Raw genomic sequence first — 16,323 nt, forward strand, 5'->3', positions numbered from 1 at the left:
TCTCATAAATTTACAGTTAATTTTATGAAAATATTCTTATAAATGTATGAATTAATCTAGTAAATGTAGGTTTTGTGTTTTTTTTTTTTTTTTTTTTTTTTTTTTGTTTGTTTGTTTGTTCTTTTTTTGTTGTTGTTTTTTTGTCTTTAATTTTGTAAGTCTTGGAGTACATGCTGTGTTCCTCTGATGTCAAAATTATGCAAGTGAATATTAAGTTGTTTTCACATGTGAGTCCTGTGTTTGTCTAGCCGGGGTGAGATAGTAACATCATTGCACTTTCATTCTGAGTCTTTCATTCTGAGTCCCTTTCACACTGCACTTTGTCAGACAAACCAAACGTCTGGACAAAGTCATATTGTTATGTCTTCCTTATTCTTGGCCACACAGTCCCAAACAAACACTCGTGCAGAAAAAAGCAAAAAGGGGAAAGAGGACGGCTCACATGGAGTCCAGGGTCTCTGAACTCTTCATCTATTTGTATAAAAATACATCTCCTCAAGATCGTAATGCTCTATGTTGACTGAATGTACCTGGTTAGGAAACACACTTTGTCAGGTTGCATCCAACATCTCTTTTAGTGTAACGCACTGCACATCTGTGTCAAAACCTTTACCTGGAGATCAGTCCATGATTGTTACAGTTACTTTCCAATAGCACATATCAACATGCAAACTGCTTTTTGCAGGATTAAAGTCGACTAGGGAGGCACCCTGTTGGTTGATATTTACAAAATGTCTCACAGTCACGTGATGATGTGAATGCATCAAAGAGTGAACCTGACAGCACCCGGGTCAGGCTAGTTTTACCTGTGAAAGTGTGACTGACTAATAACAGAAAGTCTCAGAAGTACACAGAGACAGCGCACTCCTCTGTGCTCAGCTTTTTGGGAAACTTAATTGCTGGCATTAAACACTTGAGGGAATTCTGCACTGAGCTTGTTAGGTGTTTGTGTGCAACACAACCCCACGCGGTCTATTAATACACTGACACCCTCTTACCCTCTCCCTCTTTCTCTCTCTGAAATAATGAACAATAAGTGTCGCTGCTGCACCTCAGACACACACCAACATCAAGCAGAATGTCAAATGGCTTGAAGAACGGAGCGATTGACAGCAGCCGGGCTCCACGAGGCATGCAGATTACTAAAAGCAAGTTCTGAATGTTCTTTTCAAACTTTCCCCCCACATGCCCGAGGGGGGAGCAGGAGTGTTGATCTGATGAGGAAAGCTTGAAAGAGATTCTTGCAAATGCCCGCGTGCAGAGGGGAAAATGTGACTGTATTGTTTCTCTGTTTTCAGCTCAGTTTACATGTACAGTGTGCGGGTGATCCAGACTGTATGTGTCATCAAAAAAACTCTATGGGACAGAAGCCCTGAAGGCTTAGACTGGATAACATATGAGATAAAAGTGAATTCAAGTGAGGGTGAAAACTTAACCTTTTAGATCATACATGAGTCATAATTCAAATACATGTGTTAAACTGTCAAAACATCGATCTAAATTGATCTAGTAATGTTCATGCTAGTTGTTGCTGCTAACCAGCAGATGGTACCATGTCCCAACTTGATCCGGTATTCTACGTGTACACAAACAAAATCAGATTTATGTATTGATTGCTCACCCTGAGCAGCTTCTGCCGTAGTCTTATGAAGCATGGACAGACCAACAGTCAGGAACTCTCATGATCCCTGATTTTGACAGTAGGAGGGACCACGGGGTGTCAACTCTGAACACATTCAGCACAAAAGGGGGACCAGGGTGAGGAGTGCAAAAACTGTCCAAAAAACAGAGGAGAGCTCCACCAGGATTTCCAAGGCAAGAATCTGGACATGCATTTAACTTATCAACAGCTCCTGCTTCTATGGGGTTCCTTATGTCCTCAATAACATGTGTACTAAAATGAGACCACTTATTGTGTGGCCAGAAAGAGAAGAGTTGCTATAAAACCATGCCAAATACAATTCAAGAGACATTTTGAGTAGAAGTGTACAGTTATTATTGATTGTTTGAGGGTTTTATAGATCGTCCCTCTCATAGAGCCAGAATACAAATATTCTTTTCATATAAGCACCATTACACTGTGCCCTGTGGTGTTATACCAATTTCTGATTGATATTTCATACAGGGCATGGTCTTGTATATTTCTAGTGCATGAAGAGGATGAGATATGTATGGGTTAGAAGTAAACACTATGTAGTTAACAATATCCAGACAAGTTCATCATGTTTAAGTTGATGCTAGCTCATATGGGTCTCTCACCTATTAGTCAAGTTTCTCACAATATATCATTTTTTTTGCAGGTGGAGTCCTTCTAGATAAGCTTAAGTGTGCTTAAGACATCTAAAAATCATGTCTGACTGTGCAATCTGATCTCAGTTCATTTCAGGATGCTATGAGGAGGATCTGTTTTGATTGGACCGCCTCGCCACCTTCTGGCCCGGAGTCTCATGCACATTGTTGTAAAAATGTGACTTATAACCATACCTGTGTTTGTTTTGGCAAAAATTTTCTTTGTTCAAGACAATTTTTTACCAGATGCAACACGATGATGTAAGGTATTTATCAGTACAGTTACACAGGGCTACACTTTGAAACGTGACAAATAAGTAAATGTCAGTTTGTACCGTACGTCAGTAGCCTGGCTATATGTAGCGCTACTAGCAGCTTGGTGCTACAACGTATCCATAGGCTAACGTGACAACAAGCAAACTGTCAGTTTGTACAATAGTTAAGTAGCTGTCCATACGTAGCTCTGACAGTCTGATGCTGTGAGACGTGTCTGTAATGTGTAACGTGAATCCTGGCTATGTCCTGCCAGTCATCTCCCGATCAGAGCTAACGTAACCTCACTCTTCATTTTATTGAGAGACTCTAAAGTTTGAACAGACCACTGCAGAATAACTGCTACATGTGGGTTGAAATGAACATTATCACAAACAGTTTAGCCCCTGTGTTAGCCTTTAGCTGGGGCTGTATCATTCCCCCGTTCAGCTTTCTTCTGCTCTTCTGTCCTTTTTCTGTCTGACAGTTAGACTGCTGTGTCCACCATCAATACAAAACTAATCACAGAAATTGTTTTCTCACAGCTAAACCTCATCAGCTGGTGTGGTGTTGTCATATAGACTTAGACGTGCCATGAATCAATCCGGTCCTGCTCGACCCGATCAGGAAGCATTTTAAAACAACCTGTACAACATACTGATTATCTCATTTTAAAGTGTGGATTATGCACAGGCATATATCTAGAAGGGAAACATTGTCAAGCTGACTTTGAAAAGTCTTCACAGCCCCTTGAGTATTTGCTTTCATGCATCTCCAATTTGGCCGAACATCTGGAAACCGGGATATATATATATATATATATATATATATATATATATATATATATATATATATATATATATATATATATATATATATTTTTTTTTTTTTTTTTTTTTTGGATTAATTTAATTTTTTATCACCTCCCTTCACAAGTGTAACTGATTGTTAAACAAGGGAGTTTTAAAGCCCATTGTCTGAAGGTGCCATATTGAAAAAGACTGACTCAACTAAGCTTTGTTTGAGTCAGGGTGAAACAAAGAGGCGGGCCTTCAGCCTCACTGCAGATAGCACCAAGGCGTCCACCTGTCAGCCCAGTCAGCCAGGCCCTCATAAGGGCAAGACTCATTAGTTTGTTATCTTCAAAAATAACATGTTTTTAAAAAATGGTCATCCCACAAAGTGTTTGCCAGTAAAGAAACCTGCAATTTTCTTCAGCTTTTTAGTAGGGGTGTGTATGTGGTTTCATGACCTCTGCAGCAAGCCTCAAGTGGATCCTCAATGAACTGCAGCTTTTAACACTTCCACTTGGGCTTCAATCTGAAGACAGGAGGTTGCCTCCTGGTAACAACCCTGGTCCACACTCCAACACATTCAGAGATAAAAATGAACCTTAAAACTGATAGTGATGTGTCATCAATGAAAAAAGAGCAAAAGAGGAGCATCAGCGCTGTTTTTAGAGAAACAAGGGGAATGCTCCTCAGCAGACTGAGTTTTGTTTTAAATCAGTTTGAAACCTAGGTATTTTTGGCAAACTGCAAAATTTAGTACAGTACAATAGTTGGAACTTGGGTGAAGCTACAATGGTTTATCTGTAAGTTAAAAGAATGAAGATGCACCTCTCACACCAGGAGGAGATGGTGGCAGATTGTCCACAATTATAATTGATCATTTAAAAATGGTGGTTTCCCAGATAGGAAGAGAGAAAAAAGGCCTTGGTTTTAAATGGAGTCACACATTCATTCATTCATTTGTTCATCTTCACTCTAGCAGATGTTTAACCTTTAGTGATTCTCCCTTTCACTTCACAACTCAAACTTAATCTGTAATTCATGCAAATTTTCTCAACGTTTTATTTAGCAGAATAATCCTTTAATAAAATAAAAAAAAGAGTAGCTATCTCACCCTGCTCTTGTATGAAAAACATCAACAATCGTATGTCTTGGGTCAAACACAACCAGATCTCCTTGAAAACGAAAACTTAAGTGTATTTGAATTGAAACAGATACAGAAATGAAAACTCCAGTAGTATCTTTCTACAAGTCAAGGTGAGTGGTGAACTGTGGGGTCACATGTTTGTCTGTTTTGAAATCTCAAAGCTTTATTCAAATTCTCAAGATGACCTACTTCTCCTTCTTCCACATAGACACTCCGCAAAAATCCATAAATTAAGGAAATTAACTGATGTGGCCCGGGGCCACTTTGTAAGCTATTTAAATCTTTAAATTTACAACATCCCTGCATACTTCATGTAATTGAACTCACTCCGGGCTTGTTTCCTTTAATGAGAAAAAAAATCCAGTTTCCCCTCCAGTTTTGTACCTCTGGAAACAACAAATCTGAGCCAGAGGGGACGATGGGAGCGCTGAGAGGCGCGCGTAGGGCTGTCTAATTATGAGGAGGGGTTGACTTCAATGAGAGATTCATCCTCACACTTCTACCAGTCCTACTGTCAAATCACGTGTCTCACTGCTCTCTTTTCTGTATACATATTTTTATTTTATTTCACTCTCACTTTATTAAGAGGAAAGTCTTTGACAACTTTCTGAAACTCCCGTGAGGACTGAGGGCTTTCATTGCTATCTGATTAGGAGGGAAAACATATTTTAACGTTCATGAAAAGATTTTAAAATCTTGTGTTTTGACATTTGTGTGATTAACAAATGACAGCAAAAAGTATCAGTCGTGGACCAATAATAAGTTCCTACACTGGTTGGCGCCAAATATCAACAAACGATCCTCCACCTCTGTCAGGATGCTGTTACAGAGTAATTACTGGGCTCAATGTTGCATCAATTATTCACAGTTATTTACCCGCAAATAAACAAACATGCAAATAAATAAATAATCGTCTCTTTGGTGTGAGCACCTGCTTGACTCTTAACTTCCTTTTCACTCGGTGCCAAAACTGGCGCGCCACTTTGGCTTGTCATCACTTTGCATTGTGTCTTAAATGTGTTTAAAAAATCACGATGATCAGCCCAAAAATCTTATTTTCCCAAAAAATGAAAAAGTCCGGAGGCTTTCTTCTTTCACTGGAGAGTGAGTAGCGGAGGGAGGGGAGGGGGGTGTTCTGGGCAGATATCTCCATCTAAGCCCTGCGCTATAATTGAAATGGCGCATTTGGCTGCAGGCAGGTTGTGAGGGCGCTTTCTGCAGCAGCATGCATGCATGTCCACGGACGTCATTTGATTTTAATGGCCTGCAGGAAATTTGGCGTTACAACTCCAGACATTAAGGCAAGAGAGGAGAGAGGGAGAGAGAAGGAGAGACAGAGGGAGCGGGGACACAGGGGGAAAAATCACCGCATGAAAAAAGATATTGGTTCAAGGATATCTCTTCATTTTCAACATATTTTTCCTGCTGGGACTTTATCAACAAGTTACTGCGCCCTTACTGCATGTAGCCCGAGTGAAGGACTATGGCAGCTCGCCTGGCTTTAAACTTTACATCCAGGTTGGAGATGGGGATGGAAATGTGTGCCTACTAGCTGGAACTGCCTGGGGAGCTGTTACATCAGGCGAAGTGACAATGATTCAAATCTGCTTTTTGCTGCTCTAATTGTATTGAGCGATTAAGAGTTGCCAGTTAGGTTTCTATAACCCCCTCTAAAACACAACTTCACAACGGTCTACTTTAGCTGTGAAAGAAAAATAAGATAAGTTATTAAATCTGTACAGTCATAATTTCGGGAATAGAGGAGTATCACGTTTTCCTCCTTGAGAAAATTGCCTGGGTGAGAGAGTGGAGTTGAGCTAATTGTAGCCTAATCCCTGGCCCAGAGGCGCTTGGGCAGCCCGGAGCGAGAATTTTCTTTTTTAGCTCTGCTCTGTTATTTAGAGACGGATTATTGGCTTTCTTCTTCTCATAACAAACCACAGGGGCAGTTTCATTTAGGCAAAAAAGCAGACAAGAAGCCGAAATACGAAGCAGGATTCCAACAAGAGCGCACATTTTTACGCGTATCCAAATAAGAGCACAGAAGGGGAAGGAGATCATCTCATCTATGTACAAGGTAAGGACGCTTCCTGTGCGCTTTGGTACAAAGAAGCTTGCTGAGGACAGGTCGAGGCAGCCTTGCAATAGAGCCTTTAAAGCCACAGAGACTCTTTGCAGTCAGTCCATCCCGGCCGCAGCCTTGTAGTGTCTTTTAAAAGCAGTTTAGTTCGGGATACAGAGCTGAGACTTGGCTGTACCGTGCGGCAGTATAGATAGTAGGTTCGTGCTGGAGCTGGATGCTGCTGTAGTTGTACCTCAAACTCGGAGAGATAATATTTGAATTTTTCGGGGGTTACGCGAACAGCAGCTGGGACTGACCGCCGGCACGGATTTCCTCTGGACTCCCTACAATGTTTGAAACGGTAGGGTGGAGAATTTATCTTTACAGAATGCTTTATTTTACGCACAGACGGTTAAGGTTCAATCCGTGCAGTCTTTGATGAGTATAGTCGAACTGGTGCGGAGAGTAACGCGAATACACTACGACCCGAAGTGGGGTTTTCATCCTCAGAAGTGCTGTGCATACGTATTGATTTTAATCTAAAAGAAGGCGAATTACACGTGTCTGGATTATGCTTTTAATTGCACCGCAGGAATAAGACGCCATATTGAGCATTTGGTAGAATTAAAAGGCAGAGCGCAGGCTTGTAGTGGCCGTGTACAACAGGATGTAGCATCAGGGTTTTTCTTTTCTATGCAAACGTTTTGGTTTCATGGTTGTTTCTGTTTCAAACGATCGGACTCTTTTGTGAGGATTTCATGAGTCAGGTAAAGGGTTCAATGTCTGAGCGTGGTCAGGTGAGGGAGGCAGGCACACAGCAGCTCTGAGGAGAAAGTTGATGTCTCGACAACGACTGAGCTTTAGTGGAGGAATTTATCATACATGGCGTGTGTGTTTGTGAGTGTGTGCATGGCTCTATGTTTGTTGTGTGTGGCAGGGAGGGTAGAGAGAGCGGGATTAAAGGAGACCGAAAGTGAAAATGACAGAAATCTGTGGTTTGTTTGGCAAATCCAGAGATTTAAGAGCCTTTGTCGATCCGTGTGTGTTCATGGTAATCTTCGTTTGAGCGGTGAACTGGTCGGAAGAAAGTGAGAGATGTTAAGTAGAGAGAGAAAGCGTGTGTGTGTGTGTGTGTGTGTGTGTGTGTGTGTGTGTGTGTGTGTGTGTGTGTGTGTGTGTGTGTGTGTGTGTGTGTGTCACCAGCTTTTCTTTATGGACCCCAAACTTCTCAAGTCTTTCCAAGTTTTTTTTTCCTTCCTGGGATTTGAAATGTAATCCCGTCCTCCTGTAATCGTATTAAACGAACACGATACTGCTGTGAGGCAGGAAACACCGTGTGAATAAAGAGCCTCAGCCTCTCTCTGTACCCAGCGGGCTCTTCTCCCGGGCCGGGGACCTGATCCGGACTTTCTCAGAGGCCTTTAGTCTACCAGTGATGACAGTAAAACAGGCAAAAATGTGTCTGATTTTTCAGGATAGAACAGTTTAAGCCTTGGCTTCAAACTTGTGTAGCTGAACAGTATAACTTCAAGGGTTTTTTGTAACTTTTACCGGTATAGGTCTTTATTTTGCGTTCAGCCTGTGGGGAAACTGCGCTCACTTCAGGGGTCATCAAATTCTGACGCTGGAACAGGGGAAATCTTAAGTTTTAAAAATACTTAGATCTATTTATTTTTGCACAATACATTATCAATATTCATCTTACTATATATTTCACCCCTCATGTTTAAAAGAAGAGAGGTACATTATTAAAAAGTGGTCAGTTTGAGGTAAGGTGGTCCGAGAGCTGCTGCTGCTGGCAAATCAAATTACGCACGAGTGAGTTGAACATTTACGCTCACTTTGCCTCTCTATGAGCAGGACAGACTCTTAAATGTCAGTTGAACCAAAAGGATTCAAAATATTTTCTCAGACATTTTTTGCTTCTGGTTGAACTCAGCTCTGTGTTGACCTCGCAGTGCTCCGGCGCGCTCCAAAATCCCTTAAACCTTCTCTTCCGAAGCAACCAAAAAACTTCTCGTGTAACCGTGTGTGATGGAGACACATTTTTAAAAAAGTAGGCCTACATCAAAAGATTATCCTTATAGTGTGTCGCAGAAGCAGTTTTTTGTGTGCCAACAGTACAACTCAAATGTGACAAGCCATCACCTCCTTTTGTTTTGGATGTGCGCGCTAAGAAGAATAGTTGCCCCCCTCCTTCTCTCCATGCTCCCTGTTTTCCTTGCTCTCAGATTGGTGCTTGGTGTGTCTGGGTGCATCACGTCTAACACATAAGGCGACCTTTAATTAGAATATTGCAGCAGCAGTTTGTTTTATTCCCCTGGAGGCTGACACCTAGCATTCCTCCCTCTCTTCCTCTCCCCTCACCGTCTTTCTATCTGTCCATCCCTCCCTCCCTCCCTCCCTCTCCCTAATAAGCATCCTCCTATCCTCGCCTCCGGTGCTGCATGAAAAGATGCAAACATACTTAATTAGAGCGGTGGCAATAATTTCCAGGCTAAATATGCGACCAGACAGACATGGAAGTGATCTGATAGCAGTCAGAGAGGAAACTACCTGCTCCTCTGTGTAGGATCACTCCGCGTCTTTTTTTTATTTTTCTTTATTTCATTCCCATGGCTTTTCTCTACACTTGCTTTCAGGAGGGAAGAAGCATGTCACGGCTGTCTCTGACCCGGTCCCCGGTCTCTCCCTTGGCCGCTCAGGGGATCCCTCTGCCGGCTCAGCTGACCAAGGCGAACGCCCCGGTGCACATCGACGTCGGGGGACACATGTACACCAGCAGCCTGGCGACCCTCACCAAGTTCCCTGACTCAAGGTGAGACTCATGCATGAGGAAATCCACTATTTGATTTAGCTTCAGAGTTAGAAATCGTTATTATTTGATTCTTAGAGAGGATGGATTTACATTTTGTTGCTTTTGCTTCAAATGTGTTTGGATTATAAATTAATTAACTTTCTTATCATAGCGTCAGATTTCTCATTTATTTTGAATAATAATCAGAGAACATCTCTTTAGTGGCATATTGCAACACTGTAGTCATTGAATCCATTCTGTCATCATTTGGCTGCTGTTCTTCTTAATTGGATTTTTGATGGTATAAGTCATTTAGCTGGCTGGCATCAGGACAACATCAATGCAACTTCCAAACTGACAACTTTCAATATCAGTGCACACCATGTGGCTACATTTGTCTTCAATCATCAGCTCTCACAGCTTTTGAAACGATACATTTGATTGTTTTGTTTGTTCCTGTCCTGATTATTTTAATTGTTTAATAAATACCTCCAGGGTTTTTATTTTGTTATCTCCTCTCACGCTATTTAAAAATTCAGCTGCTGTCAAACTGGCAAAGTCTGCTGCTCAGATGTTGATTTAAATGTTGGTGTGGATTTGTACATCACACAAACGTGTCCATGTGCTCTACACCCACATTCACAGCCTTTTTTAAAAAAATATTTTCTGGTCAGTTGTTTGAGGATTCAGTTTGGACACTTTGGAGGAAAAATAGTGACGTAAACGTTCAGACTCCTGTCATCACACGTGGGGTCACACACGAGTTATCTGATTTTATTAATCCAAGAACATCCAGCATATTTTGATTTAATAATCTCCATAAGAGCTCTTCTAAGCCGTTATTTATGACCAAAAACATTTCAAAATACATGACACAAGTTTGTGTTTTCTCTACAGTACATTTCAAACACCTCAGGTTTTATTTTCATACTTCTAACTAGTCTGAAACACAGCTTATCAAGCAGTCAAACTTAAAATGAGATAAGAGGGACTCCTGCTCTCAGCTTTCTGATTCCCTCTCACGCAGAGAAACAGGTTTTTATTTTTGCTGCACATCCTTTGCAACTTGTAGTCATGATGATTCAGATTGTGTAAGAGCTTTTTTTTTTTCTTATTTAATCCGCCCTCCCACTTTATTCACGTTTTTAGCTCCATCCACAAACAGAGTGACACCACCGGAGGTAGCTTTGAAAACAAACACACCTCTGATAAAATGATAAAACATCCCTGCTCTGAATTTCTCCCGTTTTGTAGACTCTTCTCTGCAACGCAGAGAGTTATTCATGACATTATGCAGCCTTCGATTTGTGCGTTGCTGACAGAGTCCCATGTGGGCCAAGGTAAACATTCACCAGGTTGTTGGAAAATCTGCCAAATTGGCTACAGGAAACAATCCACATAATCCCTGGGTAATAAAGTCTTGATATTGTTAGAGTCCACTGACAGGAAATCCCTGACAGCTCTGCTTTTATTCCTGACTGTGAGACGTCACAAGGAAAACGAAGTTCTCCTTGGATAACGCTTTTTTTATTCAGATTTTTGCCCACTTTGTTGGTGCTGTGTTGAGTTTCTAGAAAACAGGACCTTTTGTTTTTTTTTTTACAGCTGATTGAGTAGCTCGATTTTTAGTTTTTAATTTTTAAAACCAAAGTCTTCTGTTTCAGAGCAAGTTTCATGAAGGTTTTAAGATAAACTGCTGCTCAAGTAGTGAATTTTATTTTGTTTTAAATAATAACGTTTGTGTTTCTTTAGTTTTTTTTAACACTCTTGTGTAGCTTTACACTTTCCAAAGCTGTTATTCATGGGGGGACACACATAGAGCAGCAGCAGCAGGAGCACAGTCGTGTCAGAGCACCTCACAGTGTTTCTACTGTGAGAGTAAAGAGTAGATACCAGTGTGAGTGCTCTCCCTCTCTGTTTCCTCTCCCCCTCTTTCTCACACATGCTCTTTTGCTCCTTCCCTCTCTCTATCTCTTTCTGTTCCTTTCTCACTCTGGATCTCACACACACACACACACACACACACACACACACACACACACACACACACACTCATACACTTAGTGTTTCTCTCTCAGCCTCCTCAGTGTACAGTTGGCCTCGGGGCTCCACTTTCCACTGGAGCCAGTGGAAGGAGGGGCCCTTTTTGTGTGAATTAGGATAATGGCTGACAGCAGAAAGCAAAACAATTACACTGGCATCGCCGCATAGATGCCGCGTCCTGGCCACGTCTGCCCGAGCAGGGTAGACGCTGACAGGACGTAAGAAACGTGACGGCTAAAAAGAGCAGGGTTAAAGAGTTTAAAGTTGATGATTACTTTTAATAGATTGTCCCCTAAATAATGCAGCGTGCCAAGAGAAAGTTAGTCTAGTAACTAATGTGTGGTGATTCATCTTCCTCTGTGCAGGCCATATTAAGGGACAGGGGTCATGAAACATTGATGCTCGCTCTGTGTGGATCTCACAGAGGACAGTCGCAGCAGTCACTTGAACAGAAGCTGAGGAAATTAGGGGGAAATGTTCCACAGACAAGGAAACTATTTTGAAAGGACCACTGGACATTTTTCTCTTTGAAGACGAGCTTCTGTGTCCAGAGACGATAGATCTTCACTGACTTCATTCTCCTCCATTTAGAGTTCCCCTTCCTCTTATAACTTCCTCTGCTGCCAGCTGTGATCTCCACCGTTACCAGAGCAAACAAGTAAAGTCCTTAATTAGATTTAACTTGTAGAAATGTCCTTTTTCTTCCTTTTGATTTCATTTTATTGTTAAAAGCGTTGTAGCTGGTGTAAACACGGCCTCCGGGTTCGGGCCTTTTAACCCTTTTAAAAATCGAAACATGGAAGATAATCACCACCACCACACATACTGGAATAAAACAGCTCATAACCTGAGAAACATTAGTATACATTTGAAGACTCATTTTAAATTTAGCTTACTTAAGTTTGTGTAAATACACCTGATTATTGTAGGATTAAAACCTAACCTCATCCATCAACTGTCATTTTCTTCTTCATTTTGAGTAGCAATAACAAAGACTTTGTCTACGTTACGTGCATGAAATTTACAAGTAAAACATCAGGTTGACTGATGGCTGGCTAAAATCTCAGACCTGTGAGCCAGACTTAAAGGAGCAGGTGAGGTTTTGGTGTGTGGTGTTTCTCTGTGATCCAGATATGAAAATGTTAGAGAAGCTTTATGGCCCTGAAGATTTACATGATCTTAAAGTTAGTTCATCTATTGGATAAAACTTATTGTTTCAATGGATTAATCAGACATGATGAAGAAAACTGACCGTTGCACAACAGTTGAGTCATACATCTCAGAATTCTGTCAACGATAGCAGTACACAAAGTGAATACGATGGTAAGACAGTTTGGTTATAGCATTTATAGCGTTCAGTATCAGTGCACATGGGACCAAAACTCAGTGACTTATACTCAACTAATCTGCTGATTATTTTTGTGCTCATTAAATTAATCATTGAAAGTGTCAGGGTTAAGAAAAAAAAAACATATTTAAATTTCTGTTTTAAAAGACAGAAAGTTCAAACACAAAGACTTTTTGATTTACAATGAAAAATAACACTGTACTATTGATTTTAGTCTTTCCCCACTAGAAATTGCCTGAAATCATTTGTGATTTAAAATCATTGTTCAGATTTATGAAGCTGATTTAGTCATGGCATTTTGAAAAAGGTTAGGAATAACTTTAACCTATGGGCACCTTTCACATTTGAAACAACACAGATGTCCGGTACCTGGTAATCAGTATCAGTATTCAACGGTACCAATTTTCGGTACTTTTTGGTGTCTATGTGGTAGAAAATATCAATTTGTTTTATAATAAAACTTAAAAAAAAAAATCAACATATTTATTCTTAAACATATAACCTTGCAATGCTGTGTTCATGTCCAGCATGGAAAAACACCTCTTCCACTCCCTCACAGTCACAAGGATGCATTTAGGTCCCTAAACATGGTACCTTTTGATCGTATGTGAATCGGTACCTGGTACATTTGACAGAATTTGGTCGATACCAATAGCAGTACCTACTTCAGTACCCATCCCTACTTTAACATGTCTGAAGCTTGTATCAATAAACAAATAGTCAAATTTACGCTCAGAGAGATTATTTGAATTTTCATGTAACATCTCCCAGCAGGTCTCAGCCAATCAGAGCCAGGCCCTACTGGGAAAAAATGGAAACCATACTAAGTGTTTTTGTCCTATTTTTAGTAGAAAATGTCTTTTTAGACTTAAAACAAGCCAAATTCCCCCGACTAGTCCAGAAAAAAAAATCTTGTCTCAAGATTTTTAAAGACAAAAATTAGGTCTGAAGTGCTTGAAACAAGTAAAAAAATAATCTGCCAATAGAACAAGAAAAATCTACCAGAAAATTTGCTTGAAACTAGAATAATGTTTAAATTCAAGTAACTTTTCTTTTGTTCCATTGGCAGATTATTTTTTTTACTTGTTAAAAGCAATTCAGACGTCATTTTTGCCTTCAAACAGCTTGAAAGAAGAGATTTTTCTGGATTAGTCAGGTGAAACTAGCCTGTTTTAAGTCTAAAAAGACATTTTTTTTCTGAAAATAAGACAGAAACACTTGATAAAATTTCCACTTTTTCCAGTGACGGTCTCGTGTTGGATTTGGAGTTCCCCCTTTCTCTATAAAAAACACACTCCAGGCTGGTCAAAGACCCCTGTGTGTGTGTGCATGTGTTTGCTTCACTGTGCAGTAATCTGCTGTGTGTCCTGTATTTATTAGCTTCTGTCAGTATCAGATCTGTTCTAATAGAGTCAGAGATACCTGCGCTGCGCCCCCTCCCCTCCCCTCTCGCCTCCTGCAGACACGTATCTCCTGCAGCTCGGAGCCGCTGTAGCTGCTGCAGAGAGCATCCTGCCAGATAGTGCCCACCTACCCTGCCCTGCTGCCTGCCCTCACTTGGCACGGCTGGGGTGGGAGATCTGAGCCGTTCCTGTCCTCGATAACCTCCCACACCCACCACCTCCCCCTCTGCCTAAACCTTTCACTCTGTCTTTCCACGTAGCTCAGTCGTAGCGGCTATTTCTCCTTCTCTCTCAGGCTTTAATCGTAAACTTTCATTCTGTTTCTCTCGTCTGATTTGTCTTTCATCCTCAAATTCTCCTCCATCCTCTCTTTGTCTTTGTCTTTTGGCCCGTTTGTTTACGTATCTTCTCTTAATTTTTAACATCTCCCCTTACACACACACCAACACACACACTTTTCTCTCTCCCTACCTGTTAAAAAACACCCCCACCCCTTCAATTCAGGAATTCAACAGAAAGTGGGAAAAAAAAAAACGAGAAGACCAACAGAGAAAAGAAGCGAGAGGGAGAGGGAGAGTGAAGGGAGTAGAAGAGAGGGAAAGAAAAAGAAAAACAGGCAGCATTTTAATTGCTTTTTAAAAAAGTGGAGATGAAAAACAGAGTTAGCCTGGAGGGGTATGGTGAAATTCTAGCTGGAAGAATTGCAAGACCATATGAGAAAGGAACACCTCAGGCAAAACAGGGAGATGAGTATTGGTTTTTTATAAAGCATTTTGCATCGATTTCCAGAGAGAAAGCGAGTAAGGGAGAAGGATGGAGACAGGGAGAGAAAGAAAGAAAGAAAGAAAAAGAGAAAGAAAGAAAGACAGAAAAGGAGGAAGGATGGCAGGAGGCAAGGAAGGGAGGGAGGGAGAGCCATCTTTGCTCTGCTTCTTCACACAGTCTAGTCAAAGAAAGAGAAACAGGCTGGGTTTGACGTGAGAGCTTCAGAGTGTGGAGCCGACACATCGGGGTCAGCAGACACCTGATACAAGCTTTAAACACAAGCTCACACACTTTGGACCCAGAACAATGTTGTAACAGTAAATCCAGTAAAATGAGTCGGTGTGTTCATTGACATTCCCTCTGCGGCTCTCTCCGTCTGTCCTCTAATAGAGTTTGACATTGCCGGTGCTCAGGCAGTGCTCGGCGAATGTGTGTGTGTGCAAATAAGTTTAACAATTTTCTTTTCACACAACTTTGTCAGTTGCCGAAGAAGCTGTTACGGTGTTTAAAGAGCTGATTGCATCAATGTAATGACGATAGCAGCAAAGCAGCGCTCTGCCAAGAGCTGTATCTCAGGGAGACATGGCAATGTGCTGCTCAGGAGTTTGCTTCAACAGATTTCTTGTGTAAATCACCATTAAAAATTGTTTGCAGTGCACAGGCACTCCTGGTTCTTCTGCTGAGAGAGAATTTAGTTTCAGGATGAGTCACAACATTAAAGAGAAATCCTGTGTGTGCCAAAGTTACATTAATAAAGCTTTCTGGAGTTTTACAAACACTTCACTGCATCGTCAATATTTTAGAAATGCTCCAAATGTGTCTTGAATAATTGATTCAGGATATTTAGCATGTGCAAATGAACAACAGATAGAGTGGAGGTGCCCTGATTAGACTCATTCACCAGCGAGGATGAGGGAGCTGAAGCTAAACGACAGGAACGCGCACAAAGACAAAGGGAAATGAATATCTGTCCGAGGATTGCTAGAGGCGCAGAACGAACGCAGTGTGATCGAAGTTTCAAGATAGCAGCTACTCCCTCTCTTTGCTGTGATGAGCCCTTAAAACAAGACCCTCAATCTTACAGTAGGGTGGTGGAAAGAGTTAAAACTTGGACTCTGTTGGCAGCAACAAGTGTCTTATTGTTACACAAAAAGCCTCAACACAGGCCTCTAATTTGGTGTTAAATCATCTTTTCTTTGAAGGAACACATTAGAGATATATACTTTGGTTTATGTTTTAATCAAATCTGTTGAAGTTTGAAGCTCTTTAATCTTTGCTTTGCCTTGAAATATGAACCACATAACGCATTAAATCCAACCACATCAGACCAAAGTCAAAATTCAACATATTGTTTTGGATGACAAGAGTCGTGTATCTTCTTCTGAAAAGGCGCCCTAACAGCAAACACATTGTAAAAGTCCAGTTC

General features: G+C 41.0%; 1 protein-coding gene across 2 annotated transcripts in view; it reads left to right on the forward strand.

The window, feature by feature from the left end:
- The first annotated feature begins 5,678 nt into the window (after positions 1 to 5,678).
- The window catches only part of kctd15b (potassium channel tetramerization domain containing 15b), a 31,568-nt gene continuing 20,923 nt past the window's right edge, over positions 5,679 to 16,323 (forward strand). The window contains exons 1-2 of one of the 2 annotated variants that reach the window (XM_074667238.1): positions 5,679 to 6,556; positions 9,184 to 9,359. In XM_074667238.1, the coding sequence (XP_074523339.1) occupies positions 6,548 to 6,556; positions 9,184 to 9,359 (185 nt within the window). In that variant the 5' untranslated portion in view covers positions 5,679 to 6,547. Of the gene's footprint in view, positions 6,557 to 6,580; positions 6,903 to 9,183; positions 9,360 to 16,323 lie in introns of those variants that run through there. The other variant, XM_074667237.1, reaches the window with a different exon arrangement.

This window comes from Halichoeres trimaculatus, unplaced genomic scaffold, assembly GCF_033239565.1.
Source record: "Halichoeres trimaculatus isolate MK-OKI-2021-1 unplaced genomic scaffold, fHalTri1.1 fHalTri1_scaffold_3, whole genome shotgun sequence".
NCBI lineage: Eukaryota > Metazoa > Chordata > Actinopteri > Labriformes > Labridae > Halichoeres > Halichoeres trimaculatus.